Genomic DNA, 15,533 nt, shown 5'->3' on the forward strand with positions numbered 1-15,533 from the left:
AATGTGTGCCTCTATGGCGGTAGATAGCCTCCTCTTTCTCCCGAGGAGCGGCTGGTGGATTTGAACTGCCGACCCAGCGGTTTGCAGTCCTGGGTGTCTCTACTCTGCCACCAGGCTGCAAGGGAGCTGCCAGAGCTTCCAGTCCCTGAGGAGGTCAAGGGCAGGCGGCTCCGGGAGGCTGGACTGTGGTTTTCAGCAGCACTGGTGTGCTCTACTGCCTACACACTGTGAGCTCTGTGGTGCCCCTTGGTGGCACACATGGATAAGCACCCCGCTGCCAGGCCTGGGAAGAATGCCAGCACCCAGCAGTGTGGGGCCCCAGGAGCTGAAATGTCCCCAAGGCCACTTGTCTGGTTTTAAGGAAACGCACAATGGCCTTTATGGGTGGAGCAGGGCCCCGGTGCCTTCTCTGTCACGAGGTTAGGCTGGACCTGAAGGAGAACTTCCCAGCTGTCTGCCTCCTGAAATCCCAGGGAAGATGATCACAGGGAGCGGGGCCAGCCCTCGTTTCTAGAACAGGAAGGAAGGGCTCCTGAGAAGAGGGGCAATTCTCAGAGCTCGGGAGACACAAGGGGTGCATTTCCCCAGCACCCGCCCTGACTGCCACATGGTTTTCTGCAGGTCTTGGACCGGCTCCTGCAGGAGCCAGCTGCGGGGGCCCAGGCCTCACCCCCGCCCACGGCCCCTGACCCGAGTGCTGCGCCCATGGACCTGGTTCTCCAGTAAGGGCCAACGAGGGGGTGCTGTGTCTCTGTGTGGGTGTCATGTGCATGTGTGTGTGTGCGAATATGAGTGTGTGTGGTGTGGCATGCATGTGTGTGTATGGGGTGTCTGGGTCTGTGTGAGTGTATGGTATGTGTACACACGTGTGTGTGGTATGGTATGTGGGGGGCTGTTCTGTGGGCGTGTGGGGGAGGAAGGTATACGTGTGTAGGGGTGTAAGTGGGTGGTGTGTGTGTGCGTGTGTGTGTGGTGTGGTGGGGAGTGTGAGGGTATGGTGTGAGTGTGAATGTGTACACAGGTGTGTGTGTGTGTGTGTGTGTGTGTGTGTGTGTGCTGGGGCAGGGGTGTGGGTGGGAGGTGGCGCTGAGGTTAGCATCAGAGGGGACTAGCCTCCTGCGATGATGACTGGAAGGCAGGACTCTAGGCTGCTTGGGGTGGCGCTGCAGGGGAGGGTGGGGAGGTCCTGACAGTGCCGGCGGCTCCCCGCCCCCTCCGTGCCGAGCAGCATGCGGGAGCTTCACAAGGAGATGGAACTGCTAGTGGCTGACCTCCAGGACAACAACCACATCATCCAACGGTGAGGCTGCGCCTGTCCTCCGAGTCCTCCCCTCCAGACCGCTTCCCGCTTGGGCCTCGGCCCCTCAGGAAGGCCGGCTTTCCCTTGCTCCCCTGAGTCAGGGCAGGGGTGGAGGGCTGCCTGGGGCGCTCTCTGCTGGCCCATCACCAGCCCTGATCCCACTGGGAGCGCCCTCGCCCCACCCCAGGACGTGGCAGTGCAGAGGGGTCGCCTTCTCTGGCCCCAGCTTCAGGCCAGCAGTGGGGACTCCGGGCCATCACTCAGCCTGACGCCCTCCTCAGGGTGCGGGTGTGGAGAGGGAGGTGAGTGGGGCTCGGGGCACTCAGGCTTCGGGGGTTTGTGCAGCGGTGAAATTCCGGAAAGACCCCTGGAGCACCCCAGAGTGGTCAAGGACTAAGTAACTGCCAGGTGCTGTCAAGTCGGTCCTGACTCATCAGGACGCTCTCTCTCGCCGTCCTCGCAGTTGGTCTTACGGTTGCTCCCATTGTGGCAGCCCCAAGGCCTCCCTCTCTATTACCAAGCGTGATGGCCCTCTCCTGGGCCGGGTCTCTCCTGAGAGCATGTCCGAAGGACGTAGGACAAGTCTCGCCATCCTCGCTCTGACGCGCATTTGGGCTGTGCTCTGCCAGGCACACATGGGTTTGTTCTTTGGGCGGTCCGTGCCTGACAGTGCCTGCCTCCTGGCCTTAGTGTGGGGATTCATGTCACTGGTTCCCCACGTGTCATGTCTGTCTGGGATGTTAGGGTTGGGACCCAGGAGGGGAGCTTGCATTTGTCCTCAGTTTCAGAGGGTCCTGGCTGGGGAGGGCAAGCGGAGGAAGACATCTCCTCCCAAACCCTCTGAGTGACATGAGGTTATCCACGCAGTCAACCCCCCAAACAGGAAATCCAACTGCTTCTTGGGAAGCCTTTCCCAATCCAGTCCTCGGGGGCAGGAAGTTCTAATTTTAGTGCCAACATAACTTTTCCTTGCTGTGATATTGACTATTTAGAGATAACACAAAACCTAATATTAGTGAGTTTTCACTTCCTTCCCCAGAGCTGCAGCCAAAGAACCAAATGACGGGTCCCAGTGCCTTCTCCTCCCTGGAAACCTCAGCTGCCCATTGGCCTCACCGGGGGCTTTTAAAAATGGGCTGACGGATGCTCACCCCTAGAGACGCAGGGTGCAGCAGGGTTTGGGGTTCTTTAGGAGCTCATAGGCTGGCCGGGCTGAGACCCGGCGAGTCCTTGTCTGGGCACAAGCAGTGTCTAGAGAGCAGAGAGCTCGGGCGTCTCCAAGACCCACTGTCATGGAGTCAATTCTGACTCATAGCAACCCTATGTTTCTGAGGCTGTCAGCCTCCCCGGGGGCAGACGGCCTCATCTCTCTCCCATGGCAATGAGGTTGGTGGTTTTGAACCACTGACCTCACAGTTAGCAGCCCAACGTGTAACACACAGAGCCAGCAGGGCTCCTTCAGGGTGGCCTTAAACCAGAAACAACCAACCAAACTCACTGGCACGGAGTCGATGATGACTCATAGAGCTGCCCTGTGGCTTTTCCAGACTGTGACTGTCGACAGGGAGGCGGGTGGTTTCAGCTGCGGACCAAGTGGCTGCTGCCAACGCGTAACCGCTGTGCCATGGGGCTCCTCATGAGTGCTCCGGGACCCTGAAAGCTGGTTGTACCGAGCCCTGGGGGCTGGCCTGCAGGGAAGATGCTAACCTGCATGTCTCCTTACAGGCTAAGCCGGGACCCCTTGGCCCCTGACTCCTGAGCCCGGTGCGGTACTACAGCATCCTGAAGCATTACAGTGTTTCTCTCCTGCACTGTGGGGCCTGCACAGGGCCATTTGTCCCACCTCACAGCCTACCTCCCTCCTGGCCAAGGTCGCCTGGAGAAGTCACCGATTAGCATTCCCTGCCTTTGCCTTTCCACCCCTGGATCTGCATCTTGGAGACTAGAACCAGGAGGCTCCTCTGGGTAACCACAGGAAACCCCGGCCTTGGGGAGTGCCCGCTGCCCTGGGTCTCGGCCCAGCCTGCCTGCTGCAGCTGATGTTCGTCTCCAGCGGAGGGGAGAAGAGGCCCCCACAGGCCCTGCTACCCACTTGGTTTACAGAGCTTCATTCCTCAGGGAACAGAGGCCAGGCGGCCTCACAGGGTCTCCCCAGGGTGCGGGTGGGGGCTCCTTGCTCTTGAAGAGTTTCGCGTTGAACACAGCCCCCTGCTCATCCCGTGGTGTCTGGGGCTCAGCACTTTCAGCCTGGACTCACAGAGCCTGGTGGCCTCCTGCCCTGATCCAGCTGAGCCTGCAGTGCAGAGAAGTTTGGGGTGGGGGTGCAGTGGCAGGTGCCCGTGCCTCCCTGTCCCCTGGGCAATGGAGAGGTAGCAGGTCTGTGCCTGTGCCTTGGAGACATGGAATAAAGGTGCCTTCTTTGCCCTGGCTGCAGGCTCTCGCTGGGCTGGGCTGGGCCGGGCTGGGCCGGGCTGGGCCAGGCCTGGGTGAGGAGCTGTGAGAAGAGCCAGGTACTACAGGCGGGCTGACCATGGCTAGGGTTTAGGGCTGGACCACGGTTTAGGGAAGCAAGGGTTGGGGGAGGAGTGGGAGGTGTGGCTTCCTCCAAGGGTTAGTCCTCTCTCTCCTCCTGACCCTGTGCCTTTTGGGGGGTTGCAGAAGGGGGCTGGAATTAGGGAAGAAACAGGCATCTTAAAAAATTTATTTTTGGAATTTTTTTAACTTCAGGCTCCAGCTCAGTGCCCGATCTTCCAGGTCACACACACACCTGCCCCCACCCTCTGCTAGCCCCCATCCGGCTGTGCCTGCTCACGGTGGACACTCAGCATCCCCTCATCTGGTTAGGGAGATCTCTGAGTGGGGGCGCATTCCACTTTGTGCAAACAGTGCACATTTAGTCTCACCATCTTGAGATTTTCTTCGAGCCGGACCTGGTCTCCCTGCCTCACCTGAGGGGCACGGTGGGAGTGGTGGGGAGCGAGAAGCCTCACATCCCCGTGTGCTTCCAAGCATGAAGACAGCATCATGCTTGAATCCCCACTCATCCTGGAGACCCTGCCTGCCCTGCCTCATGGAACCTCCACATCCTCCCGGGGCTGCCCCAGAAGTCGGGGGCCCCAGGGTCTGACAGCTCCTGCTCCTCCCACTCCTCAGTATCTCTGGGAAAGACCAGCACCCTCTAGGGATGCAGGGGAGGGTGGCTGGTTGCCATTGCCTACTTCAGACCTAAGTGACTTCTTGGTGCCCCTTGGGCTCATGGGGTCACCTATGCCTGTGGTTTAAATTCTGGGGTTCTGGAGTCAACCCCGGACACCAGCCACCACTTGAGGCTCAGGCCAGCACCCTGGCTCTTCAGTGAGTCTTCAGGGAAGTCCCACTGTGGGTTTCCCAGGATGCCTCTAGAGCCCATGTGCTTGGTGGGGCTCAGTGAGCGAGCCAGGGCATCCCTGAAAGCCAAGTGCAGATGGCTAGGCTCCGTGGCCTCTGTAACCAAGCCCAGTGGGGAGGTGGGCTTGCACAATGACTTCAGTTCTCCGTGGTGCTAGGCAGAGCCACCAGCGTGGCTGCCAGCCCCCTCGAAGCTCTGCTGAGAATCCGACACACGTCAGCAGGGCAAGGGGAACTGGACAAGAAGGCCTCTCAGGTCCCCCCTCTGCGGGTCTGTCCTGTCGTGACTCTGAGCATAACAGTGACAAAGCTCAGAAGCCATGTCTGTTGACATCCAGGAACAGGGCCAAGCACAGTGCTGGGGGCGGGGGCGCATTGCTCACTTCCAGGGAGCTCCCCACTGGGGCTGGGGAAGGCCGGCCGCCCACGGGGCCTTCCAGTGCCCTGGCCCATGCTATGATGGGTGTGCCAATTTCCCAGGGAGGTGCTGAGGCCACTGGGAGGGTGTCAGGGACAGGCTTCTGGGGGAGGTGGCTTGGAGTAGAGCCTTAGCAGGTGAGGAGGGAGTTTTTTCAGCAAAGAAGGCATGAGAGGCTCCCCACTAGTGGCAGAGCCTGGGCACAGCCGTTCTGTGACACAGGACGAGTTGCTCTTGACTTGGCCCTCCAGTTGGCCCTTGATGTATGTAAGGTGACCCCCTTGCCCAACAGGATTGGGCCTTTGGGACCCATGGTGTTTCCTTGGACTGTTTGTTTATAAGTGGATTGTGTCAGTCTGAGTACATTCGAGAAACAAATCCACAGAAACTCATATGTATAAAGGAGAGTTTTATATCAAGGGTAAGTGCACATCAAGAAAACATCCCAACCCAGGGCTGCCCAAGCCCACAAGTCCAACATTACCGCATATGTCTGACACCAATCTACAAAGTCCTCCTCCATCTCACAAAACACATGCAATGATGCCGACTGCACGAGGAAAGCTGATTCAGTGAATGTATAAACATCTCAGCGCTGGCAGGGGTCTCCACACGGCTGCTCCAGCACCCAGGGCTGCATCAGGGTAGGTTCATGCAACTTCCCCTTGGGGATGTCTTGCAGGAAGTGAGTCTTGCCAGCTGAAGCAGGGAACTGGCTAAGGCAGCTGCACCCTCCATCACAAAGCAAGAGACCCGAGAACTAGAAAGGCGAGGCTCACGGAGCCATTTATCTCTCCGCCCTTCAATTAACCCCACATGTGTTCATTGGCCAGGTTGGTATAATAAACTTTTAACTATCTCATGGATCATCAGACCTTTCTTCTAGCTCTTCCTACCCTAGCAGCTCTGCTGGCCCCTGTTCAGCATTGGAACAGCTTGAGACCGCTGACCACTGGGTGGTGGCTACCACTTGAGGTGTCCTGGCTGGGGCTCAAACTGGGGTTGGCCCCATAGAAGGCAAGAATCTGATCACTGAGCTGCCAGGCCCCTCATTTCTGAGCTACTCGGAGGTTGAGAGGTTAGTGTTCAACTGTAGACAGAGAGGTTGGCGGTTCTGCAGGAAGAGAGCCTTTCAGAGCTGATTCTGTACAGCCAACAGCCAAGAAAGCCCCCTGGTGTGTGTGTGTGTGTGTGTGTGTGTGTGTGTGTGTGTGTGTTGTCCACTGTGTCACATGGAGCTGTTCTGTATTGGAGATCAAGCCAACAGCTTGACCTCGGAGAACCTCACTGCATCCCAGTCCAGGAGGACTTCTCTTGCCTCTGCTTCCCCAGGCAGGAAACAGAGATGAGAGCCTTCACACTAGTAGAAAGGATTAGATCATTGGTTCTCAACCTGTGGGTCGAGACCCCTTTGGGGGTTGAACAACCCTTTCACAGGGGTCGCCTAAGACCAGCAGAAAACATATATTTCCGATGGTCTTAGGAACAGAGACACCGCTCCTCTATCCATCTCCAGGCGGGTCCGCCCACATGCAGATTCGCCCACATACGAGTACCTGGCGTGAAGACTGTTACCCATGCTACACCATGCTTCAAGACAAAATTTCATTTATTTGTCATTAGAAATAAATAGTTTACAATCTAGAATTACATATTGTTTTTGTGATTCATCACTATGCTTTAATGATGTTCAATTTGTAACAATGAAAATACATCCTGCATATCAGATATTTACATGATGATTCATAACAGTAGCAAAATGACAGTGATGAAGTAGCAATGAAAATAATTTTCTGGTTCGCGGTCCCTATCACATGAGCAACTATATGAAAGGGTCGCGGCATGAGGAAGGTGGGGAACCCCTGGGTTAGATGTTTCCAAAACATGTCTGAAAACAGTACATGCTGTCTACACACACACACACACACCACACACCACACACCACACACACACACACACACACACACACACACCCCCGCCACCTCCATCTCCCTGTGGGTGGAAGTCGCAGGCTTTCTTGGCTCAGCCAGGCTCAGTCACAGGAACCTGGGAAGAGCCCCTGGGGCTTTCCAATCTGGGTGAGCAGCCTCTGACAGCAGGGCTGTTCCTCCTGGTTGCTCAAGCTGGCAGGCTTAACTGGAGGGACACAGGGCTATGCCTTAGCTCTCCAGTCTAGAAGGACCGCCCGCTTCAGGTGTTGGGGGCCACATACCAGGTGGCCAGGGCACCTCTCTCCACATCTGGGGCTGCAGGGTGATGGCGGCCACTTCTTTCAGAATCTGCAGTTTTGCCTTTATGATCAGTGTCCAGGGACTCCCCCCCACCTGCTGAATCCAACAGGGCCCAGGTATCTGGGTCTGCCTTGCCGATGGCTTCCCCGGTGGTCCTGCTGTCAGCTCCCGGGGCTGAGAGCTCCCAGCAGGACTGCCAAGTGCCACAGGCCCAGTACAGGCTGGTCAATTGGGGATGGGGGTGGGAAATGCTGGATGAGGCACCCCAAAAGCTGAGGCCAGGGAAGCCAGTCTGAGCATGGGTGGGCAGGGACCTCTCTCCAGCAGACCAGCTACCCTCGGGTGCCCACCAGCTACTCTCCTGCCTACTCACTCAGGGGTGGCATCAGTGATTTCTGACTGCCTAGTGCTGCCTGCTTCCCCTCTGCATCACGGAGAATACTTCCCCGGGCACCCCAGGGTGGGGTGTGAAGGACTGGGCCAGGGTGACCTGAGGTCACTTCCTTGGGAGCTCATCAGACTGCCATGCAGAGCAGCCTGGGTCTTTTCCTGGCCCCTCCCCAGAGTCGGGGTTGGATGGGAGAGAGAGCAGGATCAGAACATGCCGATGGTCCAGGAGGGAGAGGCATGTGTGCACATGCATGTTTGCAGACGTATGTGCATGTCCGTGTTTGTGGAGTGGGAGGAGGGATAGGCCTTGAGGTCATCCAGGCCACTCTGCTGTCCCTGTGCTGTCACAGCCCCAGTCCACCGATCCCAGCTCCAGGGACGAGCCCAGAGCTGGCTTAGCGCCTGGCTGCAAGAGGCTGAACCTCAGAACCTCCCCTCTGGCTACAGTGGAGAAGCTGCTGACAACTTGCCTGGAATCTCTGAGTTTTTCCAGCCCGGAAAGAATCGAGGACACACAGCCCAACCAGCCTCATCATGGGCTCGGCAGTGTGGCTTGTGGAAGGAAAGCACCATCCCTGAGACAAGGGGAGAGAGCTGCCACGAAACCACTGGAAAACAAGCCCTACCCGCCCCCCCCGGCCCCCCCCCCCCCGCGCGCTTGGAGACACACTGCTGGGAGCCCGAATGTCTCCGTTCACATACCCACCCCGGTTGGCCCTTCCTGTCCCCAAGAGCTGTCAAGAACCTAGGCGACTCCCTGGAAGCATCAGAGTTGGGCGATACACAGCAAGCCCACACTCACCAGCCCTCCCTCACTCCTGGGGGCAGAAAACCTACCCCTAGTGACCAGTATCCCTGGAGGACGTACCTAAGTCTGAAAAGGACACCAAGCCCCAGCCTCAGCCCCAGCAAGTCCTTGGCACCTTCCATACTTCCTACACCACGGCGGTTCTTCATCTCACCCTCCCCTGGGGCGGAGGGGGATGGCCGGCACAGCTGGTAAGGACTTACAGAGATGGGTTCTAGGTGAGGCGCGGGTTGGTTGCCTGTAGTTGAGTTCATTCTATTAAACCATTAATAAGCACTTTCTTTATGCCTGGTTTCTGATGCTTCATCAGCGTGCGGAAGCATTTCACTTGTCAGTCCGTCAATTCCTGGAGCCCTGTTTTTCTGAGAGTGCCTTCAGTGTAGCTCAGACTTCTTTTAGTACCGTCAGTACCTGGTCATATGTTACCTCTTGAAATGTTTGAATACCAACCAGGTCTTTGGAGCACAGTGACTCTGTGTATTCCTTCCAGTGTCTTTCGATGGATTCTGCATCTTTAATCTTGTGCCCATAGAATCCCTCAATACTTCAACTTGAGGCTTGAGTTATTTCTTCAGTTCTTGAGATGTGCTGAATGCCTTCTTCCGTTTTGGTTTTCCAGCTCCAGGTCTTTGCACATTGCATCTTAACTTCTTCAAACAACAGCACCCAAGGACAACAACAACACAAGCCTGGTATTGTGGGATCAGAAAGACCAGGCAAATGTAATGGGAATGTCAAGTAGACATGCAAGCAATCTGTGGGGCCTGGCGGGGAGGAGGGGTGAGTCATAGCTGGACAACTCTGGGGAGGCTGGGTGGAGGACGTGGCGTTTGGACCAGACCTTGAAAGTGGAGCAAGCGTTTTCAGAGGGAGAAAAATGGAGAATTCTTTTTCTGGGTCTTCCGACTGCACCTACAGAGCCAGATTGGAGATTTAAAAACCTTCCGCTTTGCCCACACCAGCGGTATAAACTCATACAGCCTGGTTTTGAGGCCAGCCTGTGACCTCTGCTTGGGTAAGTCATGGGACTTCTCTGAGCCTCAGTTCTCTGATCTGTGGAATGGGAATTCTAGCCATTTCACCGAGTAGCCAGGAGGACAAGGTTCTCAAGCCAACAGTGCCTGCCACATAGTGCAAGCGAGTGTGACGGCATTTCACCCGAGACTTACATAAACATCTCAATCCCCCAGCAACTTTTTGTCACCTCCCTGCTCATAGCCCAGCAAGGTTCTGCATGAGCGGCTCTCACTGCCCTGAGCAGGTAGTGCTCACTTGCTTGGGGGGCTGGGCTCTGTGTACAATGGAGAACTGTGGTCCTGCACTTAAAACTGTGTCCGGCACTTTCCCTCCCATGTCTGTACACAGGCCTCGGGATTCTAAGTGCCCATGGCCTTGGTCTCCATGCCAGGCATTGTCAAAGCACAGTCAGTGAGTCATATTAATCTAACTCATAAAACACAGGCCAAGAACCAGACTCACTGAATCAGAATCTCAGAGGGACAGAGTCTGGGGATATGCCTTTGAACCTCAAGAGGTGTTAGACTCCCACAGAGTTACAGCCCCAGAATCCCATGGGGGGCAGTTCTACCCTATCCTATAGGGTCACTATGAGTAAGAATCCACTTGGTGGGACTGAGTGAGCGGGCAGGAGCCCTGGTGGTGTGGTGATTACCTGTTGGCTGCTAACCACAAGGTCAGCAGTTCAAAACCACCAGCTGTGCTTTGGGGAAAAGGTGATATTTTCTGCTCCCATAGAGAGTGACAGGCTCAGAAACCCACAGGGGAAGCTTTATCTTGTTCTATAGGGTCACTGTGAGTCAGAATTGGGTCAGCAACAGTGAATTTGGTTGTTATTTGCCCTTCAGCCTGGGACCCTCTTACTTCAGCTGGACAAAGGACTTGTACGTTCACTCCATTCAGGGCTCTGCTTAAATGTCTCTCCTCACAGTTTCTCTGGGTCACCTGTGTAGTACAGAAGCTTCATCCCTTTCTGTACTTGCAAGGTGATTTATGTCGTACTGTAGGCTTCTCAGGACCTGACATGTATGACCTGACATGTTTGTTTACTACCTGATTCTTCCACTGACAAGGAGTACCAGTGTCATAATAAGTCACATGGTGGACTGCCAATCACATGGTTGGTGGTTCAAACCCAACAGCTGCTCCTCAGGAGAAAGATGAGGCTTTCGACTCCCATACAGATGCACAGTCTCTGAAACCCACAGGGCTGCCTCTACTCTGTCCTATATGCTCTCTATGACTAAGAATTGACTCGATGGCAGCAAGACAAGACTTCCACTAAAGCTTGTCATGGACACGGTCACTCACCTGAACAGTGCCTAGGACATAGTGGATGTTAGAGAGTTCATTGTGTTAGTCTGGGTTGACTAGAGAAACAAATCCAGAGACACTCATACATATATAAAAAGGAGCTTTATATAAAAGATCAATTGTATATTGAGAAAACACCCCAGTCCAGACCAGATCAAGTCCATAAATCCGATATTAGCCCACATGTCCAATGCAGGAATATCATAGGGGAGTGGGTGGAAAGTATTGTGGATCCAGTGGCAGTGGAAGCATCTCAGGGCTGGCAGGTATCTCCATGTGGCTCCTCTAGCTCCAGGGCTCTGGCTCCACTGGTGTAGCTCCATGTGTGTTGTCAGCAGGAAGACGAGGCAGAGAGAGTGTGCCTGGCCTCCAGTGAGCTATTTCTCTCCATCGATCCTCTGAAATTAAGTCATCAAGCTGTGACCTGATTGACAGGCTAGGCTCCACCCCTTCACTCTTAAAATTCTCCAGTTGACACCGGATGCTGGAACTACCACATTGTCCAATGGATGGGTCAGAGCTGCCCGACACAGTTTCCAGTTTTCTTCCCACTCTGAGCCTGGGCAGGTCTGCACAGCTTGCTCCCTGTGTGGACTGGGAGCATAGGACTTTGAGCAGAAGTGAACTTTACATGCTGGCGTGGGATCCTCCCCCCAAGTCCAGGTGCTGCAGACTAGATTCTGGCTCTCAGCAACACACACGTTAGAGGAGCACTGGGCTCCACAGGACTCCCACGGTGATGACCCGTTGGCAACAGATTGCCCGGCCTTTCTTCTGAGGCGCCTCTGAACGGTTTCTAACAGCCAGCCTTTTGGTTAGTAGTCCAGCCAGCTCTTGACTGTTTGTGCCACCCAGAACCCGCCCCCACCCCACCTGCAAAACTAAAACGAAACTCACTGCCATCGAGTCAATAGCGACTCCATAAGACAGGGTAGAACTGCCGCTGTGAGTTTCTGAGACTGTAACTCTTCACAGAAGTAGAAAGCCCCGTCTTTTTTCCCGAGGAGTGGCTAGTGGTTTCAAACTGCTGACCTTGCAGGTCCCAGGCTGACACATAACCACGATGCTCCAGAGGCTCCTCCAGGAACCCCAGGACCTCTCTACTTGCTTCTGTCCCCGTGACTGGCAACAGTAGACAGGGGTGACTCTGAGGCACCAAGCTGCAAAGACCCGCCCTGAGTGTGCCAGTAGAGTCTCAGGGGCTCAAAGGCACGCCACCCTACCTTGAGGCTGCTCCGGACGGCAGCGTCACCTAGCTTGTCCGGGCTGGTCCTCGGTGGCCCTATGAGGAGATGATTCCCAGCTGTCTGAACTCCTGGAAACCCCCTCAAAGCGCCAGGGGATTCCAAGGGATGCAAACACCTCAAAGCCAAACAAAGCTCCAAACTTCCCCAGTAAGCGTGAGGCCACATTCAGCCCCTCTTCCCCTTTCCTTTCCAGGAGGGCACTCCCTGGCGAGGCTGGGAACAGCTCTTGGAACACCACCAATGGGGAAGCCAAGCGACTCTGGAACCACTCCACAGCCACCTCGCACACTCTCCATGCTCTGACTGCACCCTGGTGGTCCTTTCCCTTGGGAAAGATAAAAGCAACGCACCCACTCTCTGCTGGAAGCAAATCACAGGCGGCAGCAGCGCCCTGCTTCAAGCTGAGCGGGTCTGCCAACACACAGAGGAAAGGTCTTCGCCTCCCTGCTCGGATGGCCAAAGTCCCCTTCCCACACGCTCAAGTCCAGGCACCAGACACGACCCCAGGCAATGGCCTGGCTCTACAGTCTCTGGGTTTTTTGAGCACCTCTCCCCTGGACAAGGAGGAAGGAGAGGTGGGGTGGAGGAGCTGCTGCATCGGGAAAGAAGGAGGCAGGGGGTGCTGAGAGAGACCCAAGTTACAGGCAAGAAGCTCCTATGGCCTCCGACCTGGATTTCTTGGCTCTAGGAGATGAACCCTAAGATAAACTCGATCATCTTGATGGCTCTGGTTACATGAAATTATGTTATCTCCGAGTTCATCTCTGGTCCCATAGCAGACCAGATTCGGCAAGCCTCCTCCCTGACCCAGAGCTGGGAGCAGCCACACCTCTCTGCAAATCAAGGCTGTTTCAGGGGCACCCTGAAACTCGGCTGTGCCCGGGAAAGAAATGGGGAAGGGCTTTACTCGGGTTTTTCCACATAGTTCTGAGTCTCCCAGGGCATGGGGAGACCCTTACCCCCATGAGCCACACTCTGGGGGGGGGTCTCTTGGGCTGGGCTACCCAGACTGGGCTTGGGGGTGGCGTTGGGGGTGGGGACGAGATGACAATTGATGACAACTATTTCAAAATGGCATTTCGAAACTAGTTTCCAATAATTTGCTAGATCCCTGCTGCTTCTTGCCACTCTGAGCTCCCACCCAGAGCTGAGGCCGCACCCTGAGCTCACCCAGTCCCCTGCCCTCCTGTGGAGATGGATGGATAGCAGAAGGTGGATGCAGGAAGATATGTAACATGAGCTACAAGTTTCTGCAAACCACCCTGAGAAAATTGCTTGCAGAATAGAATGTAGAAGAAATGGAAACAAGAGACCACCCCTGTGCATCCCTGCCACTGATGCTGACTTAGAGTGACCCTGTAGGACAGGGTAGACCTGCCCCTGGGGGTTCCCAGCCTGTAACTCCTGGTAGGAGTAGAAGCCTCGTCTTTCTCCCTCAGATGGCTGGTGGTTTCAAACTGCCGACCTTATGGGAGAAATGGGATTAGGAGATCACAGAGGTCGTATTTTTTCTTCTACACATTCGGCAGAAACCACCCAGAAATGGTTTCTTCACTCCTCGTTCCTCAGCCACAGAGCAGCCAGCTCTCCGTCAGCACCTGAGTGGGCTCCCCACTCAGAAGCCTGGGGTGGACCCAGGAAGCTGTGCTTTCACATACCTTCAGGGGCTTGTGATGTAGGGGAAAGTTTTAAAACCACCAAAGTATCAGAAGGAAGGTTCTGAGAGGGAAGAAGGAGTGGAAAGGAGCGGAGAAAAGGGGTGGTCCCTGGCTCCCACGTCTCCCTTTTAGCTGCCTTCTGAGTGTAGCTCTGTGGGACCGGCCACTCTGAGTCAGTCTACCAAGCTACCCAGAAGCCACGTAGTGAGGCGAAACTTGTGAGCCTGTTGGCGAGAACCCTGGTCCCTCCGTAGTTAAGCACTTGGCTACTAGCTGAACGTTCGGCAGTTTGGACCTACCAGCTGCTGCAGGTTTAAAAAAAAAACAAACAAACACGTGGCAATGGGCTGCAGGTCTTGGAAATCATATGAGACCATGCTACTTGGTGTGGCAGGGTCACTATGAGTCAGAATCCACTTGGTGGCAGTTCTTGGCTACAAATGCAGAGGCACGGGACTCAGAGGGGGTAAGGCCACCGACCCAAGCTGAGAATTCCCTGGGAATTTTTCAGACCTCCGCAATGCTAAGGGGTGACCTAAAAATGATCTATCTCCCAGAGGAAAACAAAAAGCAAAAGTGGACATTCTCTTGTCCGACGCTAGGGGGAGACTCATCTCTGGCCTGGGAAGAGGCAAGCACATCTCAAGTCTAGGAATTTAGATTCCCTACGCCAGGTCAGATTTTAAGAGGAAAAACGTGATCATGGAATCAGTGTAGGACCTGAAAGGAGGCTCGGCCGAGGTCTAGGGTGCGAAGGCTGCTCTGTAACAGAAAGTAACAGTAACGACTCTGATCCACAGACCCAGGGGTCCTGCTCCCCCTAACCCACCCCCACCCCGGTCCCCCCAATTAGATGGAGCTGGTGCTTCTGCTTTCCGCAGTCTCTCCATCAAGGGACTGGGCAGGCCTGCCAGCTGGTAGCAAGGGCAGCGCAGGAGGAAAGTGTGGTCAAACAGAAGCCCTGGTGGCTCAGTGGTGAAGTGCTCTGAAACGTCAGCGGTCGGAACCCACCAGCCCTAAGTATGACGACAGCTGTGGGGACCCTGGCTGTACGAGTCAAAATCGACTGGTTGCCAATGGATTTTGTTTGTTTTTGGTTCGTTCAGACATTAAGCGTGGGGAGATCCGAGCATTCAATCAGGTGGCTGGGCATGAATGGGGCTGTGGTCCTGGGAGGAAGGGGGGCACGTTTTGGGTCTCGCAGGTGAACTGTCACTTAATGAGGTGCAACACAAAGTAGGCCTTTTTTTTTTTTTGGTGGAGGGAGGTCTACGCAGTAATTACTTCGGCAGTTACGCGGTGTAGAGGTTTGGGTTTGGAGGGGGGAAAATCCCTAACCCATAATCGCCAAAATTCCAGTGTGATGGGAAAACGTTAACATCCAGCCTGGCTGGGCCGCTGAGCCAGGGAAGATGTAGTCAGAGTGAAAGTGGCCTGCGACAGACGTCCCAGAGGCGGAGGCGGCTTCCCATCTCGGGGCCGCATCCGGAGCGTCCTGGCGCGGCGCGCGCGTCCCTCCGCATCACGGGACTCGGCGCTGCGGCAGAGCGCGAGCCTGGGCATTCCCGACCCACGCTCGCCCCCACAGAGGTCCGGCTCCGCCCCGGAGGGGGCGGCGGGAGGGGGCCAGCGAATTGGCCAGCGGGCACACCCCTTCTTCCAGCACGCAACGGTGGAAGGGGGCGGGCGAACAGCTAGTTGGTCGCCTCCCTCCCTGACCGCACCTCCTCGGGTTCGGAGTCTTTCTCTACCTGAGAGTACTT

General features: G+C 55.6%; 1 protein-coding gene across 1 annotated transcript in view; it reads left to right on the forward strand.

Annotated features, from left to right (window-relative positions):
• Positions 1-5,964, forward strand: part of IKBKE (inhibitor of nuclear factor kappa B kinase subunit epsilon) — a 28,868-nt gene extending 22,904 nt beyond the window's left edge. The window contains exons 19-21 of the mRNA XM_075529521.1: positions 622-722; positions 1,229-1,300; positions 3,026-5,964. Coding sequence (XP_075385636.1) covers positions 622-722; positions 1,229-1,300; positions 3,026-3,059 — 207 coding nt within the window. The 3' untranslated portion in view covers positions 3,060-5,964. The remainder of the gene's footprint in view (positions 1-621; positions 723-1,228; positions 1,301-3,025) is intronic.
• The last annotated feature ends 9,569 nt before the right edge of the window (positions 5,965-15,533 follow it).

This window comes from Tenrec ecaudatus, chromosome 1, assembly GCF_050624435.1.
Source record: "Tenrec ecaudatus isolate mTenEca1 chromosome 1, mTenEca1.hap1, whole genome shotgun sequence".
NCBI classification, from domain to species: Eukaryota; Metazoa; Chordata; class Mammalia; order Afrosoricida; family Tenrecidae; genus Tenrec; species Tenrec ecaudatus.